Consider the following 23,544-nt stretch of genomic DNA (forward strand, 5'->3'; position numbering starts at 1 on the left):
GGGCGGTGTAACCCACCCAGGAGCAGATGGACAAAATGTCATGACAAGGGCTCCTCTCTCCGTGTGTGTGTGTGTGTGTGTGTGTGTGTGTGTGTGTGTGTGGATGACAATGTTACTTGTTGCTCGTTAAACCAATCAAAGAGGTATGCAGCCACACTGATCCTGGGCCCCAATTACGTAGACCCAGGACAGATGAGGCTGCTCAAACCCGACCACATACACCCAACCCCCCAACCAACAGAGCAAATAAATAAATAAATAAATGCCTGGACTCTGAAACAGGGTTCCCATACCTAAGAATATAGACTCTAACACAGGGTTCCTATACCTTAAAGAAATAAAACACTGGACTCTGCAACAGGGTTCCCATACCTCAAACCAACAAAAAATAACTGGTCTTCTTCCAGGGGCCTGGTTCCCCGGAACAGCACAGTCCACTGGCAACCCTCCCGCAGGGCGATGATGTGGACTACCCCTCCTCCCTCCCCTACTTGGAGGGGTGGCCTGGCTGCTTGGCTGCTGGATGGTCCCGGCCGTGGCTCCTGGGCAGAGAAATTAGCTGCAAGCGATTACCAGTGGTGGTTGCTGCGGCTGCTTCTCTGCTGGTCCTCCGCCAGCTGCTACTGCTAGTCGGGAGAGGGCTGGTGCTGGGGCTGCCTGTTGACCCGCTGGTGGCTTCATCACAGCAAGAAGGTCCTGGGTTCGATTCCCGCCTGGGGCGCTGTTGGCACTGTGCTCCGGGCGGGTTATCTCCCAAATAGGAGCCTTTCTGCGTGGAGTTTGCATGTTCTCCCCAGCGATGGACACTTGGTACCAGGTCCTCGGGCGCGTCCGCAAATGCTGCCCACTGCTCCTGGCTGCCCCCCCGGAGGAAGGACAAGCCAAGGATGGGTTAAAGGCAGAGGCCTCATTTCACCGGCCACCATCCAAAGCGTGTGGTGTGCTGTGTTACAATTAAAGATTCTTCTTCTCTTCTCACTTCAGCCTCCATATCGTTGTGTCAGCATATGTTTGCTATTTTAAACATACAATATAATAAGAATCACTTGTGGATACTGATACTAGAGGAATGAATACAATGTAAATGAAACGTGACGGGTTGAGAACATACCTTGCTATACAGTATGTATACACATTTAAAGTGCTTTACATGAGACATTAAATGCATTATATTAAAACAAAGAATAAAAGCATATAAAAAGCTAAACACAGATTCAACAAAAGACAATAAAAACACAGAGAAAAAAAGATCATAAAGTTTAAATCAGTCAGGACTTATCATACAGATTTGTTGGGAGCAGCCCACATTCAGATTAAGGGACAAATACTGACCCAAAATATTGGCACAAAGAATGTAATCTCCCACCCCATCACTAGGTACTATTTATAATATTGTAGAAAACTGGATATATTGTTTTAAAGGCACAATATATGTTTTTTTTCTGATTACCATATCATAGATAAACATAGGTACATTTTAGTGCTTTTTTTGCATAGGAAAAAGAACAAAATAAATTAAAGATAATAGCCCAAAAAATAAATAAATAAATAAATATATATATATATATATATATATATATATATATATATACACACACACATATATACACACACACACATATATATATATATATACACATACACACACATATATATATATATATATATATATATATATATATATATATATATATACATACACACATATATATACATACATACATACATACATACATACACACACACACACACACACACATATATACAGTATATACATACATACATACATACATACATACAGCTACAAGTACCTACTGGAAGCCACAAATCTGCAATTTAAATGAAAAAATCATTGTATAAAAAAGAAAAAAGAAATAAAGAAACGAAAATCCTCAATCAAGTGTTTCATAACGGGAGAAGCTGCCAATTGGAGCAATTATGTGTCGTAATTGAAATTTACTTCTGATAAAATAAATAAGAATATAAACGGAAAACTGTGAATAAATACTAAAAATCTGTATTTCGAAATAAATATTTTTAAACAAAAAAATAAAATAAAAAATAAATATATGCACATCCATACATACACACACAAAGCCACAAGTACATCGACCTACTGCAAGCCACAAAAATGCAATTTAAATTGATGGATGAAAAAATAATAAAAAAAAAATAATAATAATAATAATAATCCTCAATTGGGTGTTTCATAACTGGAGAAGCTGCCAATTGGAGCAATTATGTGTCGTAATTGACTTTTACTTAAGATAAAATAAATACGAATATAAGCGGAAAACTGTGAATAAATACTAAATGAATATTATTAAAATACTGTATTTTGAACTAAATATTTTCAAACAAACACACACACACACACACTAATAGATACCACAAGTCACAAAAGTGTATTTAATTGTTAAATTGAATAATAATAATTTAATTTAAACACATTTATTGGTGGTCTTTCGAGGGGAAGAGGAGGAAGGCAACACGGTGAATAATGTTCTGGGTGTTTTTTATACATCTAAACTGCGTCAGCACTTACGCAAGAAACCCAGCAGGACAAACAGGACCTGCGTGTCTGTGCTCACGGGGCAAACCTGTGGTGTCGGAAACACAGGCACGTTCACCGTTTCACCGCCGGAGCACAGCGGCCTCCTCCGCGGCTGGAGGAGAAACGTGCACCCGGCGGTGGGAGCACTCTTCTACAGGTTAACAGACATGGCGGACCCGGCTCCGGTAGACGAGAGAAGGGTAGGCGCCGACCAAACAGCTGCACATTCACTATAAACTATCGATGACAATGACTTGACATGAAAACGCGGTTGAATTAAAGCTGCCAGGGTGTATGGTTACCGGGAGGATGGACATGTTCGAATGTTTTGTTCCCGGCAAACGGGTTTTGTTGGTGGGGAAGGAAAGTTCGAGTGGGGCCGTGTAGAAGTTTACAGGCTCAGTCGTCGTCATCACGCCGCGGTGAGGTACCATGGTGAAGTTCGTTTCGTATTGATGGATCCCGTAATGTTTGACGTTCCAATCAGTTGAGGCTCGAGCTAACCTGCGTGACGGTACAATCTTTATGAAAAGATAAAATGTTTGCCTGGGCGCAATTTCTTTATTTATTTTTCTTTCTTTTATTTAAAAAATCAACACATCTCCTGAACGTTTGCACGGTTTTGCTAATCGACCATCATAACCAAAGACCTACTTGCACAACAGTTATTTTCCCCATAAATGATTGTGATGATTTGGTGGAAATCAATATAAATACATTAAGAATTTAAACACATTTGTGTGTGTGTGGGGGGTAGAAAACAATATTTAGTTTCAAAACATACACTACTCAGAAAAAGTTAGGGATATTTGGCTTTCGGATGAAATTCATGGAAAATATGAAAAGTTCACGCTACAGTGATATTATATTATGAAAGTAGGGCATTTAAGTAGAAGCAGGCAATGGTGTTTTCCTCATCTCAAACAATTTATTGAAACAAAAGCCAACAACAGTGGTGGGTACACCACAACAAAAAATGTCAATGTCTCAGTAACTTGTCATGTGGCCTTGAGCATCAATTACAGCTTGACAACGACGTCTCATGCTGTTCACAAGTCGACTTATTGTCTGCTGAGGCCTGGCCCCCCACTCTTCTTGAAGGGCGGCCCTCAGGTCATTGAGGTTCTGGGGTACAGAGTGACGAGCCTCTACACGGCCACTCAGCTGATCCTATAGGTTTTCTATGGGATTCAGGTCTGGAGAAAGTGCAGGCCACTCCATTTGAGGTGCCCCAGTCTCCAGCAGCCGTTCCCTAATGATGCGACCTCCATGAGCTGGAGCATTGTCGTCCATGAAGATGAAATGAGGCCTGTGTTGTTCATGCAGGGGCACAATGACTGGATTAATAATGTTATTCGGGTATTATGGGCTTGTCACTGTACCATTCACAAAGTGAAGGGCAGTTCTGTATTGACTAGACACACCTGCCCACACTGTAACACCACCACCACCACCACCCAAGGCTTGTCCGGTGACAACAGTGGCTGATGCGTAGCGCTCTCCTTGATGTCTCCAACATCGTTGGCGGCCATCATTTCTGCTCAACGTGAATCGACTTTCATCAGAGAACAGCACTGAGGCCACTGGTCCCTCGTCCAGCGTAAATGCTCCCTGGCCCGTGCAAGACGGTGGTTTGGTCGGGTACCCTTGCAGGTCGTCTAGCTGACGTGACACTTGGGTGCCTCTCACCTCCCTTAAATGTGCCTGGAGTTGACTGGCATTTATCATCCGGTTCCGCAGGGCACTGTTCACAATGAAGCGGTCATCAGTGTGGGATGTGGCCAAAGGACGTCCACTTCTATGCCTTTCTGTGACTCCTCCAGTCTCTCTGTATCTCTGTTGCAACCTGCTGATGACACTCTGTGACACTCTAAGCTCAATGGCCACTTCCCTCTGAGAACATCCTGTTTGAAGCCTCACAATGGCGCGGTACTGTTGATCAGTTGTTAGTGTCGTCTTGGTCTCATGATGTCAAAATGTGAACAGGATGATGAAGAGGACTGTTTAAATACCAATTCTAATTGAACCAGGAAATGTATTGGTCGATTCATGGATCAAACATCTGTTGTGAATTTTGCCGTTCAGCTCCTTGTGAGAGAACAGCAAGTTGTGCAAAAAGTACTGAAACATTGAACAGTTGGACATGTGCATTCAAAAGTTTAGAGAGGGTCAAATTAAGTTCACCTGTAAAGGTTATAGTGCATTTAAGCTTCATCCTGAAATTTCACCCGAAAGCCGAATATCCCTAACTTTTTGTGAGTAGCGTATATAGAAGAAGAAGAAGAAGAAGAAGAAGAAGAAGAAGAAGAATCTTTATTTGTCACACAGCACACCACACTACAACACATGCACGCACACACGCACATGCTTTGGATGGTGGCCGGTGAAATGAGGCCTCTGCGTTTAACCCATCCTGGCTTGTCCTTCCTCCGGGGGCACAGCCAGGAGCAGTGGGCAGCATACGTGGATGCGCCCAGGGACCAGGTGATGAGTGTCCATCGCTGGTCAGACGATGATGTATGATATATGATATATATGTATGATATGATATATAGATATAGGGTGTGTGCATGCGTGCGTGCAATATTCAATATAGACACATAAAGCAAAAGTATTCTAATAATGACTGGCCTACTTTCAAAACCTTTGTTTTCCCCCTCTAAGATTGGAGATTATTTTGTTGAAATCAATGAAAATATGTTGTTCTTAAAATCACAATAACCTTTGGAATATTCATAACATTTTTGAAATATCCATCACAATAAAAAAAACTATTTGTTTCTGTCAACTTTCAGAAATGGAATGTACGGGGAAGTGAGTGGGACCACCAGGCTACAATGGTTGCCAGTACACAAAGACCATCCTCACCCAATGAAGACTATCCGAGAAATCTGGTAAAGCCATCTTATAAAAGACTACGCGCTGGCCCCGTCACTATCTTCCAGTTGATTATGAACAGGCTACATATGCTTAATATTTTTTTCTGAATAGGACTTAATGTGTTTGTATTTCTGTGTAGGCGGTTCCCTTCAAGGGACACATCGAAGGTGGAATGCGGACAGGCAAGAAATTAATAGTGGTGGGTGTTGTGAATTCTCGGCCTGACAGGTAAATCATTTTAAAAGTATATATTTTTTTTAAACTTAGAATAAATATATTCATTCTTTTAATGTTTATGGTTGGATTACTTTAGTAATGTACTCGGTTAAGAAATACAAACCACGTGACACTATCTGTAATTAGTTCCACAACCCAATGGATTACTAAAAATGAGCAATTTTATTCAGAAAACTTTTAGGAAAATTCAGATAAGAGTAAACCAAAAGTGTTATTTTAATTGAAATAAAAACATTTGCTGTATGTGTATCTTTAAGATTTGTCAAGTCTTTCAACAAGGTTGTTGTCTATTTTTTTTTTTACCTCAGCTTACCTAACCTGAATTTATTACAGTTGTTTATCTGATATTTGATTAAATGTCATCAGTTTCTACCCTACTATGTGTGTGAGGATAGATAGATGGATAGATAGATATCGATTTCTCCAACTCCTTTTTGTCCTCCATCCCTAGGTTCTACATTGGCTTGACATGTGGATATGGTGCATCACAGGAGCCCCCAGCTGATGTTGCCCTGGAGCTGGCTGTTCGTTTCAAAGAACGCCAAGTCTTCCGCAGGGCCTGTGTGTCTGGCACTTGGGGTGAAACAGAGAAAGCCATCCAGTATTTTCCCTTCATCAGGGATCAGCCCTTTAAGGTAGCGATGGATTTGAGCTATAGCAGAAAGAGTCCATTTCAGTACATCAGTCTTGAGTAGATACAGACATGGACATGATTCGCTGCATTTGGCATTGATAGCGTGGGGTAGATATTTTTAGATGGCACTGGGAAACTTTGCAAAGCTTTATGTGGTTATCAAAAGTCAGGTGAGAGCTGATCCTAACACTCAGATTAGTGTAGATTACTGTAGGTGGCAAGGGAGATGATTGGACCTTTTGCATCATCTCAACAAAGAGAGCTTCTGTTTTGCTGCTGTTCAGCAGTCTGAAAATCTGATTCATGCAGGCCTTTATCTGCTCAAGGCAGGCAGTGAAGTGCACTCCAGCTGCAGAGGTTTTTTTTTCATATGCAGCACAGTGTGTTGCCAAGATAACAATGAAATGAGAGACCATGTCTACTGAAGGTGGCCAAGGAGCACCATGTTCAGGGTAAACAAGGGCCGACCCTTGTTTGACACCATAGGTGACAGGGTGACTTACCCAGTCTTGTAAGCAGGTGTTGGGAATGTCAAGGCTGTTGAGAGAACTTCACCAGCTGATTCCTTCAGTTGGAAAGAAGACCCTTTTCTCTCTTTCTAATACCATGGTACCCATAAAGCATACAAGAGATGTCACCAATGTATGTTACCAATGGCTATGTGGTAACATGGTGGAGATTTACGATTTTTACCTATTTTACATGTTTCTCAACAGGGTTTGGTGTCGCAAACCAGCAACGCAGAGATCTAGAGAATTACATTTTGTTTTAATTCTGATCCCCTCAAGAAATAATGACCTGGTTTAAAGATAACTGCTATTGCTCTTTTGACTGGCATGAAAGACTCATCACAGAATAATGATGATTAATGATTGAACCTGATACACCTTCTCATCCCTTCCTCTTCCCTTCAGATAGAGATTTCATGTGAACAGAGCCGCTTTCGCGTTTTCGTGGATGGACAGCAGCTCTTCGATTTTCGCCACAGAGTCTTGGCTCTCGAAGACATCAACACGTTATGGATTACCGGCAGTCTGAGGATTACAAAACTGGGTTGATATGAAAGGATTGCATGATCAACAGATCAGAGGCAAAGATAATCATCTCACCCTGCCTGAAAAAGAAAAGCTCTTGTTGTGTTTTCAGATTTAAAGACAGAACACAAACAGCTGGGGTTTGTAACACTGAAGGCTGTTTGGATTAATGCAGGCTGTTTTTATAGTCACCAAACAACACAATCATCAATTATTAGCTGCATTATAATGACAAAATCACAGTGGGGTTTACTGTAATGGAAAGCATTGAATTACTTTCAAATGTCTAATTGACAATCATGGCGTTGTGTGTTTTGAAAACATTTAATTACTACCTCTAGCCTCGAAGCCTACTTTACACCTAATCCGACAAATGACAAGAACAAACTCTCATTCATGGGACATGGTATATGTTCAACTGATCAAATTACTTGTTGTCCTGGAAAAAACGAGATCTCCCATTTTCCCTGCTATATTTTGTGACGCAAAACTCACACAATTCAGTTAATCCGACGGCCACTAGGGGGGAGGGTCACACTGTCTGATCATATTACGACTTCAGTGTGAAGTGGGCTTCAAAGTATGCTGTCCTGTCTATCAGGATTACTTTTTTGTGAAAAGGAAATAGTTACTAGTTCAGCCATTTTTATTGATGATGTAATGATGTCAACAAATACTTCACAAAATAATATTAATTATTATGATAATTACTATGATCAGATTATTATTTACTTGCCAGAACATATTGCTTGCTGTTTTTGTTTCTGTAATCCCATTAAACTGAAAGTTTTTGTTGATGATTTTACTGATTTTAAAATATTTATTTTATTTTATTTATTTTTTAGTATGGAGAAAATGGGTAAACATTTGTGAAAAGACAACAAAAACGAGGTGCTATAATGATTTTATTTTTTCAAATAAAAGTTCTCAACCTGCAATGCAATTCTTTTAATTCTTTAATCACCAAGAACTGCTGCAATAACTCTGTCCTGTGGATGACAAGAACACAGTTTTTTTTGTTACCTAGAACCACCATCCCCCTCTTTGGAGAACTATCTTACCATGTTTTGATCTATTAACAACCAATCCAAGAGGGAATCCAAGAATCACCACGCTTAAAATAAATAAACATAGAACCAAACAACAACATGTACAGGGAAAAACATCAACATCAGACGACAACATGTATCGAAAAAACAGTTAATTATGTCCAGATTGCTGTTCCAAAAAATGGAACAGCAATTGGGCACATGGCCTTCCTGTCATAGTTATGGCAATAAATGAAGGAGAAAATGAGAGGGATGTAACAAGGAGGGTGTTGGGAGTGTGTTCAATCAAAGCAGGTGGTGTGTGTGTGTGTGTGTGTGTACGGGACTTGTCCCAATTTGTTCTGGAGTATAAGGTCGGTATTATATTGTACCGCCTCCAAGCAGTGGAAAAGGCCCCGAAGCCACCCCTTATAGACACCCCACAACTGCTGGAAAGGCCCGAGCACTCTGCCCTGCAGTCACAGAAGAGTCACTCCCAGCCCCAAGAGTAGCCAGAAGCCCCCGAAACAACACCCTCGACAGGCCCCGAGGAGCTTAACGAAGTGCCGGAGCGTGCGAGGAGACCCTGCAGCCCTGAGGCACACATACACAACTCACTCCCATGTGCAGGCACAAGATGCAGGCACAGGTGTAGAATCCCGGCCGCGGGCGCCATTTATGGACCCCAGGCCCGGAGCCAGATCCCACGCCGACCGACCGGCACCCCACCTGCACTGCAGGCGAGCCCCCACCCGCCCGCGCCCTGCACAAGGGCAAGGCCCGCCCCACCACAACTGACCAGAAGCCCCATCCAGTTACGAGCCGAGTGCCCATCCATGTAGCCAAGTGTGCTCAGCGCAGGGCACCGGGATGTCAGCCCCCCTGCCCCCCGCCGCTGGCGGCGCTAGCTGGCCCCCAGACACTGTATATGGACACTCCACCACCCGCGGCAGAGAAGCCACGCAGCGAGAGCAAAGGCCGACAGCTGCCCCCCACACTTTGCACTCCACACCCCCAACCACACCCACAACAGCAAGTGCCCCCTCAGGGGCCCAGGAAGGCACCCGGCAAAACCTCTCCGCAACCCCGCCAGCATGCCTCGCAGCATGCCAGAAACCACCAGGCCCAAGCTGCCAGGACTCGAACCCAGCCGGCAGGGGGCCCACCCAGCCACCCCTTGGCCAACCACACCCCCACACCAACCCACCAGCGCCCCGCCACCCCGGAAAACCCCAGTTCTCAATGTGTGCTGTTGGCAATTGCAGTTAAAATTGCGGGGTGTAGGGGTGCGAGTCCTTTAAGCAAGACGAACCCGAATCACTTGCACCCCTCCTGCCCGACAGACCCTAGTCTGAGGGAGTGTTGTTCTGAGTAAGATTTGTGTGCAAATGTTCTAAGCTAATATGAGTGGCAATTTCAGAACAGACAAGAGGCACGTTGGGGCAGGAGCGTGATGGGCAAGATCACAGCCACCCGCCACATTCCTACCCACGTAGCTCGCACCCCATCGGTCCCGCAAACCCTAGGACTATTGTGTGGGGTATGTATTGAGTACGAGTTTTGGCACTGGAAGAGATGCAGGGGTGCAGCAGGCCGGGTACTGGCCACTTGGACGCCCCCAGGTCCGATCGTTCCCCAGCACGCCCACCCCCCGTACCCAGAGGCACTCAACCAACCACAGCCACGGGCGCAGAACGACCCGCCATGCTGTGCAGCTCTGTGCCCCCACCAGGTAACAGGACCAGACGGAACATCTAACCTGCCCTGATTATTGAGTCTAGAGTATTAAACCAATTTACTGTTGATTGGACTGAGGTCATTGAAAATATATAGTTTATTTTTGGTATTATATTAATTTTCACGGCTGCTATCCTACCAATTAGTGAGATGGGTAGGTTGTTCCATCGAGTGAGGTCTTTTAGAATGGATCTGAGCAATGGAATAGAGTTAAGGGTAAACAAATCTGACAGATTTGTGGAGATATCAATACCAAGGTATCTCATGTTGCCCATTGTGATGGTTCAGGAGAGTTTCTGGGTTACAGCATTCCAGTCTTCCCCACTGAGTGGTAAGACCAATGTTTTAGTCCAATTTATTGAATAGTCTGAAATAGCTGAAAATTCAGATAAGATTTAACACTCCCAGTAGGGATGATATTGGGTTCCGTAACTACAACAAAATATCGTCTGTATACAAACTGATTTTGTGAACAGAGTTTCCTGTTTGTATGCCAGTGATATTATTGTTTTGATGGATGGCCGCCGCAAGGGGTTCAGTAAAGATGGCGGATATTAAAGGGGAGAGCGGACATTCTTGTCTTGTGCCACGTTGTAGAGTGAAACTCTGTAAAGTGTAACCATTGATGATGACATAAGCAGATGGTGTGTAGTACAGAATTCTAATCCATTGAATGAGTGACTCTCAAAAGCCAAATTTGTTGGGGGTGGAAAAGAGATATGTCCAATTAACTGTCAAATGCATTTTCGGCATCTAAAAAAGCAACAACAGTATTTAAGTTGTTCCTTTGAGATATGCCGATTAGACTGAATAAACAGCACATATTGCAGGATGAGTGTTTGCCCTTTACAAAGCCTGTTTGGTCTGGGTGAATTATAAATGGAATTACTTAATTAATTCTGGTGGTTAATGTTTTACTAATAATCTTTAAATCACAATTAATTAGGCATATGGGTCTATAACTAGAGGTAAGGGTGGGGTCCTTACTGGGTTTGAGCAAAAAACCCAGTAAGTCTCAAAAAAGATGAGAGTGGTATTCATGTGCGGAGGCATGATCGAGGTTGACTTAATCTCTGTTACCATTCTGAAGAATAATGAGAATATACTGTAAGTGACCAGAAGTGTTTATAGAATTGCTATGGATCTCATCGGGCCATTAGACTGCAGTGCTCGGGGCTATCGATTCGTGTTAGTCCTAGTGGACTACGCGACCTGATACCCAGGTCATCAAGGACACTTTGTTTATGTCATGCATACTGTGCAAACTGTATGGGTTACTGGGCCTCCGCTCAATTCAGACTAGCATTTACCACCCGCAGACGGATGGACTGGTCGAGCGCTTCAACAAAATGTTGAAAAACCTGATCCGGAAAATCATCCATGATGACAGCCAAAATTGAGACACATGGCTGAATCCCCTGTTGTTCATTACATTACATTACATTACATGTTCGCAGTGTGGGAGGTTCCCCAGTCCTCCACGGGGTTTTCCCCCTTTGAGCTACTGTTCGGCAAGAGACCTCGTGGTATGCTCGACCAGATTAAGGAAAACTGACAGGAAGGTCCCAGCACCAGTAAAAATGAGGTCCGGTACGTACCTGAGAGCAAAGCTACACACGTTAGGGCAGGAATCACGGGAGAACTTGCTACAGGCCCAGGAACATCAGTGCCGTCTGTACGACAGCGGGGCTCGTTAAGACAATTGTCTCGAAATTCATGGAGAAGTGGGAAGGGCCCTTGTGGTCACACAACGCGTGGGGGAGGTCGATTATGAGGTCAAATGCACAGACGGGGGGGGGGGGGGGTCTCCCCAAATTTACCACCTAAACCTCCTAAATCAATGGAGGGAAGGCGTGCCCGTAGCACTGGCCACAGCAACGATTGAGAGGGACGGGTTGGGGTCGGAGGTTCCAAAGTTGGCAGATCACACCGTGGCCCTTTTAAGTGACCATTTCTCTCCCGGCCATAGCACGGACGTCGCGGCGCGGATGTCGCGATACTGCAGCAGTGCTTTGCTGACGTGTTCTCTCCCCTGCCCGGCCGTACTACCCTTATACTCCACCATGTGGAGGTGACCCCCGGGGGTGAAAGTGCGCTCCGGGCTGTATTGCCTGCCAGAAAACAAATGGAAAATAGTGCAGGCGGAATAAGAGGCCATGCTGGACATGGGGGTAATAGAGGAATCTATAAGCGAATGGTCCAGCCCCATCGTGCTAGTGGGTAAGCCCGATGGGTCGGTGCGGTTTTGCGTAAAATACCGGAAGGTGAACGCGTCAAAGTTCGAAGCCTACCCGATGCCCCGCATCAACGAGCTTTCGACCGGTTAGGTACGGCTTAACCAAGGGCTACTGGCAGATTGCGTTGTCCCAGCAGTCCAAGGAAAAATCAGACTTCTCCACTCCACAAGGACTCTACCTGTTCCGAATGCTTCCGTTCGGGTTGTTTGGTACCAGACCTTTCAGAGACTCATGGACCGGGTCCTGTGTCCGCTTGCAGCATTTCCCGCTGCATATTTAGATGATGTAATTATTCATAGCGATACGTGGGAGCAGAATCTGCAGCATGTGGACGCAGTGCTAGCGTCCCGGAGGTGCGCAGGGCTCACCGTCAAGCCAAAGAAGTGCGTGGTTGGGCGGAGGGAGGTACGGTATCTGGGGTACCACTTTGGAGAGGGCCTGCCCCGACCACAGGTAGATAAGATGCCGCGGTTGCGACCAGGCCAAGACCTAAGACTAAGTAGGAGGTAAAGCAGTTTTTGGGGCTGGCCAGATACTATAGGAGGTTTGTGCCGGAATTTGCAGCACTATCCTGCCCCTTGACCGACTTAACTTGAAAAGGTGCACCAGATCTGGCCAGTGGTCAGAGCCATGCAAGCAGACATTTATCAGATTAAAGGCAGCTCTCTGTGGGGAACCTGTACTGCATACCCCAAACTTTGCTCTTCCCTTCTGTCTGCAGACGGACGCGTCGAACAGGGGGCTTGAAGCTGCTCTGTCCCAGGAGGCTGTGGACCGGCCGGTGCTGTACCTCAGCCGCAAACTGGTAGAGCGGGAGATGAGGTACAGCACCGTAGAAAAGGAATGTTTATCGATAAAGTGGGCGGTCACCACACTCTGCTGTTACCTCGTGGTCAAGCCGCTGCTGGTGGCTCCCATCATGGGGCCGCTCAGCTGCCGTGGATCAGGCAAATCAACGGAGGGACTGCTGATTCATCCCATCCCAAACAGGAAGGAATAATTGTTTGGTTGTCCCTGCAGTGAGGATCGGCGTGCCTGAGAGACTGATCACACTGGGCGAGTTCAGCCCAACAGGTAAGCTGCCAGACAGACAGTGGGAGATCAGAAAGTGGTGATCTGCATGGAGTATTTACATATTGGCCTATGAGCCTCTGAGCTTTTCCTTTTGGCCCACGAGCCACCGTTTGATTTTAAAAGACTACGCAATAAACACACCAACCGGCGCTGTTTCGCCTCCTCCTGCCTCCTCTTCCTCATTCCCTGGCCCTTCGCCAGTACGCACCTCTTCACACACCTTATAAGTTATGATTACTTATTACTACTACTCACTAAATACTTATTTGAAATATATTATTAGAGTCTATCAATCCCTGTTGCTTTTCAGAATGACAATTAATGCACTTGCACACACACAAGTGTAATTGACCATCTGTGCATTGGCTTTTGATTTTATGACATAGATTTTATCTGTATTGCTGCTGGGGTTTTTTTTATAATCATTTGTATCGGAGCCTCCCAGTCTACAATTTTTAAACAAGGATACAGTACTTGTCTCAAAGTGCCACAGTCCAAATGTTTTGAGTGACTACAAAGTAGACTGCAGGTAAAGCCTTGGGCCTAATTGTCAAATCTTTGTTTACACATAATGTAAATAATGTACTTGTCAATCATTGTGTCACCCAACAGGACTGGAAGCCCTAACACCTAATCATACATATGCAAACCCAGACCCATTGACGAAAATCTCCATGTCTCAATGGAGCAATCCACCCCTTTCTCACTGAGGTGAAAATTTCTCTCTGTAGAGGGGGAATCAAATATCCAGTTTGCTATCATATGGAGATTAATTTAATTGCTGGCAACTTATCGGTAAAGTAAACCATGGAGTTTAAACTGTATCAACAGCAGCACAATCTTGAGTGTTCAGAAGGAACCATATACTGTTTAGTCTCTGTACTGTGTGTACAAATTATTATTATATCCCTGGTGTTGATTTTATTCTATCAACTTTTATTGATTTATTGATTTACATTTTATTGTGCCATTGTAGTTTTTTGGAATTTCGAAAATCAATCTATTAGCCTAATGACACTGTTTACCATCCTGGAAAGGGAGAGGATGCTGGAGGAGTGGAGAAGAAGTGTACTGGTACCCATCTTCAAGAATAAGAGAGACGTACAGAACTGTAGTAACTACAGGGGTATAAAGTTGATCAGCCACAGCATGAAGCTATGGGAAAGGGTAGTGGAGGCTAGGTTAAAAGGAGAGGTGGGGATCAGCGAGCAGCAGTATGGTTTCATGCCAGGAAAGAGTCCTACAGATGCAATGTTTGCTTTAAGAATGCTGATGGAAAAGTACAGGGAAGGCCAGAGGGAGTTGCACTGCGTCTTTGTGGATTTAGAGAACGCATACAATAAGGTGCAGAGAGAGGAATTGTGGTATTGCATGAGGAAGTCGGGGGTGGCGGAGAAGTATGTAAGAGTGGTACAGGATATGTATGAGGGCAGTCAGACAGTAGTAAGGTGTGCAGTAGGCGTGACGAAGGCATTCAAAGTGGAGGTGGGATTGCATCAAGGATCATCTCTGAGCCCTCTCTTGTTTGCAGTGGTAATGGACAGGTTAACAGATGAAATCAGGCAGGAGTCTCCAGGGACTATAATATTCGTGGATGACATTGTGAACTGTAGCGAGAGTAGGGAGCAGTTTGAGGAGAGCCTGGAGAAGTGGAGGCATGCATTAGAGAGAAGAGGAATGAAAGTCAGCAGGAGTAAGACAGAACACATTTGCCTGAATGGGAGGGAGGGCGGTGCAAAGCTGAGAATGCAAGAGTGGAGGTGGAGAAGGCGGATGAGTTCAAGTACTTGGGGTCGACCATCCAAAGCAGCGGAGAGTGTGGGAGAGAGGTGAAGAAGAGAGTACAGGCAGGGTGGAGTGGGTGAGAAGAGTGTCCGGAGTGATCTGTGACAGAAGGGTTCCAGCAAGAGTGACGGGGAAGGTCTACAGGACGGTAGCAAGACCAGCTATGTTGTGCAGTTTAGAGGCTGGTACTGACAAAAAGGCAGATGGCTGAACTGGAGGTGAGGATGTTGAGATTTTCATAGGGGGTGAGAAGGATGGATAGGATTAAGAATGAGTACATTAGAGGGACAGTTCAGGTTGGTCAGTTTGGTGGAAAAGTGAGAGAGGCGAGATTGAGATGGGTTGGACAACATGTGTAGGAGAGATCAGCGTTACATTGGGAGAAGGATGCCAGGCAAGAGGAAAAGAGGAAGGCCAAAGAGAAGGTTTATGGATGTGGTGAGGGAGGACATGCAGGCGGTTGGTGTAAGGGAGGAAGATGCGCAGAACAGAAGGTATTGGAGGCAGATGATCCGCTGTGGCAACCCCTAACAGGAGCAGCCGAAAGAAGAATTTGTTAGATGGGGACTGTTTCTCTGGCAGAGAGACTCAATTGCAGAAATTGTACAAATTATTCATCGCATGCATATATATATATATATATATATACACATGCACACACACATGCTTTCTGGGTGGTGGCCAGTGAAATGTGGCCTCTGCATTTCTCCCATTCTGGCTTGTCCTTCCTTTGGGGGGGGCAGCCAGGAGCAGTGGGCAGCATTGGTCGACATGCCTGGGGACCTGGTACCAGGTATCCATAGCTGGTGATGTGTGCATGTTTTTGGTGGGGGTCTTTACTGATGTTAGATGGAGGAAACCCCATGTGAGCACAAGCAATCTCCACACAGAAAGGCTCCTATTTGGGATATAACCCGCCAGAGCACGGTGCCAACAGCGCTGCAGGCGGGAATCAACCCAGGACCTTCTTGCTGTGAGGCAGCAGTGCAATGTAATGCGCCACTGTGATATTTCATAATTATTTTAAGTAAAATAAAAAAATTAGATTTCAAAAACCCTCATTTTGAAATCAAAAGGCAGAAGACTAGAACCTATAAATCCACACACTTGTCCACTATAAAAAGAGGCTAGTAAAACTTTAAAACTAGTCACTTTAATTTATCAAGTATTGCATACCTGTTTTGTCTTACCTCTTAGTAGTATATTGCAGTGTTTTATTACACTGTGTCTATCTTACCATTCAGTATGACACTGCATTGTTGTGGCCCATGGCATTTAAGGTCTACTAACAAGTTGACTCACTGTCATTATTGTCTGCATTTTATTTTGTCTTTCTTTTAGGTAAATTAATTTATATTACTTAAACTAAACTACTTCTTTCCATTTTAGATTTTTAAATTTTGTTTAAAAATGAACTGTCTAAATAATCCTTAAATTCTATTTTTAAATACTGTTTTATTTTAATCATCCCTTATTTGAAGTAAAGCTGAGTTAGCTCTGAGACTAAGAATCTCATTACTGGTAATGATGCTTGCATTGTTATCAAGTATTTAAATAAATTTGAAAGTATAATTACATAGACCTAGCTTGAGTGCTCTCATTACAAAGCTATTGAACTTTGTAATATAAAAAATGTAAATTAAAAAACAGTCCTAATTTTGAAATTAAACAGCCGTGCAACATGTAGGTTAAAGCAAATCATTAAGACCTGTTTTCATTCATATGACAAAAAAACAATTGAGCTTTGAAAGATTTACATTACATTTAGCAGACGCTTTTATCCAAAGCGACTTACAATTGTTCAATCACCGACGGACGCAGCCATTAGGAGCAATTAGGGGTTAAGTGTCTTGCTCAAGGACACTACAGCATGCAGGAGGAGCCTGACATCGAACCAGCAACCTTTAGATCACTAGACCACCAGCTCTACCGCCTGAGCTACCATCCCACAGAAAGATGACCTCTGGTCAGGGTTCAAAGTACAATATCTCAGGTAACGAGTCAGGGTTAGGGGTGAAAATCTGAAATCTCTCTCTGGAATGTGATTGTGTTTTGTCAAGTTAACGCCATCTCATGGTGACACACTGCAATTGAATAAATGGGCGTGTTTACAGTTAAAATGAAACACGCCCTGTCAGGACACATGAGAAGGAGGGGGGATTCCAGCGGAATGGCAACCGGCTGTGAAGCGCCTGGTGGTCGACTGGAAGTTTACTGAAAGCTGGTTGCAATTCGGCTGTCAGCCAGCTGGGAGAGCCCTCTTCAAGTGTCTCTTCTACTGTATGTCAAACAAGCAAAGCAATGAAAAACTAGCGGGGGAGATAAGGCTCCCCCTGTGAATCATACAGTACCAAGTGGCTCTGCCACTACAAACTGTGGCTTGCCACAACAATATTTCAGCGCAGAATGCCTGTGTGTAGAGGAAAAACAAGATTAGTGAGGAATCCTGTGTCCTCATCTGAGGAGGAAACAACCATTATTAGACAAGAGTAATATCAGATATGGTGGCTTTGTTGACTGCGTTGGCTGCAACGTTTCCTATACAGATGGGGTCAAGTACATTAATGTAAATAACACAATTAGGAAGATCAGAATGGGAGGGTTATGACATCAAAACATTAAACAGATGTTCTGTGTATCTCATTAATCAGCTACACCGTACCGTATCACATTGGCCGATACACATTCATGGCATCAAAATTAAACAAAAGACAGTTTACAACACATAGAAACACAAACACAACCGGTTTTACAAAATAGACAAACACTGTTTTATACTAAAAAATAGATAACGAACAGACAGACAAAACAAAAACCCTCCTAATAGTTGTACTCATGAGTCTGAATCATTGTAGTTGAACTTTTCAAGAGCTTCAGTAGCAAGATCTGGGCGGGGCGAGGCCACAACGGCTATCGCTGCCAAGCAGTCATGTGAATCTCCATAAGAGGGAAGAAAAGTAGCTGCAGTAGGAGTGATGCACCACCTCGAAGTGACATGAGCGAAGTGAAAGTTGCACATGTTGATGATGGAGAGATGGTGCCGGACAGAAATGAGCTGAATTGCTCAGACTCATGTAATCAGCATGCTGCAGCATGTTATCAACCCAATAACCCCAGCACCAAGTTTCCGAGCATAGTACGCAACAAGACGTAATTCATCTCTATACGATTGCAACAACACAGCTAATCATAAACCCATCTCCCTCACCCACAGTTTTGCAATCCAGCCAACCCAACATGGAACAGCTTGTTTGAAAGCAACAAAAACGTTCTCCCAAATGACTGGTCCAACGTAGCCTCATTCCACAACATTAACCACAACAGCCCAGAAAGGCCAGGCCCGGGTGTGACTCCTGAGGAGAAAATAAATAATTTTGTAAATGTCATGACTCAAATAGTGAACGTTCTTTTGTGCGGAGTATAGTTATAAGGAAAAAATAAACTATGTAACCATCTTGTTCTAAGTATTTTAGGAAGTCCTGTCGATCCATGACACAAATAGATCAACAAACTATCAACATTCGAATTAATGTGCTGCCACTAATTAACTCAAAATCAGCCAAAATAAATTTCCGTAATGTGGCAGAAAAAACATTGCCGGAGGCTCCGACATAACTTCAACAATAAGTTAAGCAACTCGAGTGGGTAAGGAAAAATAATGTGATTCACATACTAAAACATTTTAAAATGTAGCATTCAATACTATATTCCTAACTTATTTATAAAATTTGTACTTACTGTATACCCTTAAAGGTACAACTAATAACTGCAAACAATATGCCTGAGATCTCAGCAGTCATCAAGCTAATAGAAGCCTGATTGGCATTATCTCATGGTCAATTTGTGTCACCTAACTTCTAAGAAATCACATGAATTATGCGTTAACCTTTGAACTGCTAGTCTTACTCTACCTCTTGGCCAGGGAGTATTCAACTATAAGTCACATCATCCTGCAGTCCGATTAGAGAAAAATTGATAGGTTATTTGGCATTTCCAATGAAGTTAACACCTTTACTTAAAAAAAAATATATAGACCATCTAAAACCCTAGAAGGGCTATTATTGACATAGTAAACACAATCAATGAAGCAATCACTTTTGTCTTTAATCTGTGCTTAATCTGGTATCTACTTGATGATTTAATTTGCTTACTATTCAAACCATTTCCTAGAATTTTGAAAATTATTTAATTTAAATTTGCCATTAGTCAAACTACAATGCCGTTTTTTAGAGAACATTTAATAATCTGTACAATCAGGACAGTCAGATTGATTAAAAAAAGGGGTGCGAACACACACACACACACACACACACACACACACACACACACACACACACACACACACACACACACACACAAAAGGGGGATCACAAAGATATAATTTCCAGCAGGACTTGAGGCAATCCCAAAGCTCTCAGTTGGAGTAGAAAAATATTCCGATTGCAGTCATTCAGTTTGATATTTTGTCTGATGCAGTGACATCACCGAACGCAGGTCCAGAGAAGCATAGTTGTCTAGGGTCCCCAACTGTGCACAACACCCTTTTCAAGTTGTACGTGTTACAGAAATTGAATGGTTGCTTTAATCTACTGTTCGTCAGTCAGTGATTTTAAATAAAGAGGCAGACAGACGTTGGTTTTGCTTGTACAAGGGTTGGATCAGAGATGTGCTCGAAAGCCGTGCTCTGAGACGAACAGTTTATTTGAGGGCAACAGAAAACGTATATAGTCAGTTTGACGTCACAGTTTTGTGCGTGCTCAAGATTAGGCAAAACTGTGAGACACGGATAACAATAGGGTGTTGTTCCCGCTCTGCAGCTGCAGCTGGGGCGCACCGGAAACAGCGCAACGACAACTACTGGCAGGAGCCCAAGGCTGATCGTAAGCACCTGCACGTGTGTGTTAGAGTTACTTCTTTTGTACATCGTGTGCTGGAACACTGTATGCTGAAATAAAGACATGTGACTGGGGCTATAAGAGGTTGTGTCCTTCATTATGTGTGCGTGCATTTGTATGTTTTTGTGATTGCATAGATGTATTGATATATTCCACCCTTTTAATCCTATAAACATATGAAGACAATAAAAATCACACAGAAATAAACACAGTAAAAGAAATCACTCCTGTAATAAACTACCACACAACAAACATCGGTGGTATAAATTCACAGAGATTCAATACACTGCGTCACAACTTGTGTGAGATAAAATACAAGCAAATGGCAAAATACATGAGAGTATCAGCTATGGCGAGGTGATGGTTGGGAGTGGAGTTGTCATCAGAGGTGTCAGCATCAGAGGGTTGGTATGGAGGAACCCAGTTGGGGATGGGGGAAAGGTCAGGGATGAAAGAGTAAGAGGGGGAAGGGGGGGCGGGGTCAGGGTCAGAGGAGTGTACAAGGGTGGAGGTGAATGACAGATCTATGGTGCGAACAATAAGAGCGTGGACACACGGGATGAGACAGCAACCACAGAATGTGAGTAAAGCAACGGAACCTATGAGACTACATAGCACAGCAATTATAAGAATGTGCCAACTACCGAAAATTCCGCTGAGGAAACCCCAGAGGCCCCAGCAGCAATCAGATTAGGCTTTGAACTCACTGGGGACCCCGAGAGGAACCCTAATGGCGTCAATGTGGACCGAGTCGTCGAAGGCGCCGGGGACATCGCGTTCGACATGGGAAGTAAAGTGCGAGGTGTGGATAAAAGCTGGTGTAGGAAGGGGACAACCAGCATTACCACAGTACAACGGCCTGTCCAGCCGGCGGGCAGTGGTGATCGGAGGTAGGGACCCCTGCAGGCCCAGAACACGTCAGGGGTAGGGAGAGCCTGATTAGTGAGGACCATGGCTGAGAACGGACAACCCATGCCAGAGAAGGGGGATAAGTAGGGGTTGATATGTAGCGCAACCATGCGGGCAGCGTTGCCGTCAGTGCCAGCAGTTTCCTGTGAATACACCCATGTCGGGACCATTACCGCCGTGGTCTTGGAAGCAATTGGGATGAATAATCTCGGGATCAACCGTAAACTGGCAGCGGAGAGTCCAGACGATGGTAGGTTGAACAGAAGACACCGGAAGAGAGACAATTGGGTACCGTTGTGGAAAGAGTAGTTCTTAAACCGGCTGTGGCCAGACTGTTGGGCTGCGGTCTGGTTGGAATAAGACACCAAAAAGGGCAGAGGCACGCACCATTATGGGTGCGACAGGAGTCAAGTGTATAAGGCAGGGGGAAAATGGTGGTTTGCTGGCATCCTTTAGCACAAACAACACAACTGTCTGGAGTGAGGTAACGAGCAGTACAGTGAACAAATTGAAGCCACAAATTATTGTCATAGTGTGTCACATCCACGTCGGAAGTGATAGAGCGTCTGTCACGGTGGGGGGGAAGAGAGGAGGGGGAAGGGGAAGGGGAGAGAAAGGTAGATGAGGTGGGGTGGGCTAGGTTGTAGGTGGGGAACGATCATGAACAATAATTATGGGGATGCCAACCAACATTGAAATTGTGAGTAAAAAACACAAGGTGGCTCTTAGGCCTCAGAAGCCTGGATGGGCGGAAGGGGTGCCATGGGCGGGGGTGTAGTCGACATGGTTCCATCGCAGTTGCAGGGTGAGCAGTGTTCGGCGTACACTCACGTTGTCTCCTCAATGAGTACCTAAAGGGGAGTAGGAGCTTTCTTACAGTGGGAGGCGTGAACCCAGGAAGTATGACCTTTGACCTTGGTGGTGTTGGTGACAAGCAGGACTTGGAACAGTACCAGAAAGCGGGATTGTACCAAGTTGACCGTCGTAGGTTCTTTACAAGGACCCAGTCCCCAGGTTAGGACTGATGGAGGGGTTTGTGCTCAGGCGGCTGCTGAGCTGCTTTCACCTGGGAGGACAGAGTTGACATGGCAAGTGAGAGAGTTTTGCAGTAATCCACAATGCCATTATCGACTCCCGTCAGTGTGGCTTTTTTTGTAGCGGTCATGAGAGCGAGTGCGCATGTGGAACAAAACGAGGGGGAGACTGTGGTCGCATATTTTAGCCAGTTTGCTTTTGATGGTGCCGTTTTCGCGTTCTATGGCGCCACCACAAGCCGGGTGATATGCACAGGGGTGCATGTTAATGTCCAGAGCTTTGGTGAGTTGAGCGAAGATATCAGCGATGAAGGCAGGGCTATTGTCACTAGATATTTTCCGTGGCATGCCCCAGCGGGGTATGATTTCACAGAGGAGAATTTTTGTGACGGTAAGAGTCGACTGGTTTTTGGTCAGAAAGGCTTCAACCCATTTGGAGAACATACAGACGATGGTTAGACAGTACTTTTTCCCATGGCAGGGCATGAGTTCTATGAAATTGAGCATCAGGGTTTGAAATGGTTGTGACGGAGTCGGTTGAGCCAGCACAGGCAGTTGGGAAGTACCCTGTGGGGTGTGACGTGCACACATCATGCAGTTCGACAACCACAACTGGACGATCTTTTGGAGTCCCGGAGCATATCAAACCTCATGTATCACTCTCACCATCGCATCGTGTCCGGCGGGATCAAGGCTGTGTGCTGTTTTGATGAATGGGAGGTACAGGCAGTAGGCAGAAAGCGGAGACCATTGGGTCGTACCAGATTTGGTTGGGGAACGTGGAACCCTTAGTTTTCCATTTCTGTCGTTCTGCATTTGTGGTGCGCGTTTGGATCTCGGTAATGGTAGCCATTTCAGTGGGATCATTGTCAGTGTCCGTCGCCACAAACAAATGCACCAGGCCTGTGACTGCGGCTTCTTTTGCGCAGACACCATCCAGAGCATTTCCCTTTGTGACAGGGTCGGTGTTCTTGGTGTGTGCAACACATTTCATGATGGAAATTTCCCTGGGGAGCTGAATTGATGAAGTCATGCACCACACCAAAGACATAGCGACTGTCCGAGTAGACGTTCACCGTTTGTCCCTCAGCCAGCTTATATGCCTCGGTTAGCGCAACGAGTTTGGTGGCCTGCACAGACAGATGATTAGGGAGTTTGCATGTCTTTCATTGAGACAACGGCAAAACCCACATTTGATCAACCCTAAGCTTGCATGCTATTTCAATGGTTCGTAAGCAGTTGTGTGGTGCTTCGTGTTCTGTAGCGTCTGTGGGGGCGAGTAACGTGGCTGGTTTGAGTGGCAAATAGTGTTGGATTTTAATGTTTGGCATGTCAAGCAGACGCACATGGTAACGCAAAAATCTTTGTGGTGTCATTTGTGCTGGTTTACCAGTTTGTAGGATCAGTTCCACAGCATGGGGCACCATCAGCGTACACTGCAAGTAGCCCACATACAGGCAGCTGTTACTGCCTTTTCCGCTGCGGCCACTGCACGTAAGCACGCCG

The 23,544-nt window shown here is 44.6% G+C and overlaps 1 protein-coding gene across 1 annotated transcript; it reads left to right on the forward strand.

The window, feature by feature from the left end:
• Positions 1–2,562: 2,562 nt before the first annotated feature.
• On the forward strand, positions 2,563–8,144 carry LOC307229162 (galectin-related protein-like). Its single transcript, XM_079999078.1, has 5 exons — positions 2,563–2,754; positions 5,350–5,448; positions 5,574–5,662; positions 6,123–6,306; positions 7,220–8,144. The coding sequence occupies exons 1-5, from the start codon at positions 2,722–2,724 to the stop codon at positions 7,361–7,363; spliced, it is 549 nt and encodes a 182-aa protein (XP_079855204.1). The 5' UTR covers positions 2,563–2,721; the 3' UTR covers positions 7,364–8,144.
• The last annotated feature ends 15,400 nt before the right edge of the window (positions 8,145–23,544 follow it).

This window comes from Zeus faber (assembly GCF_960531495.2).
Source record: "Zeus faber genome assembly, chromosome: 4".
In the NCBI taxonomy this organism is placed as follows: domain Eukaryota; kingdom Metazoa; phylum Chordata; class Actinopteri; order Zeiformes; family Zeidae; genus Zeus; species Zeus faber.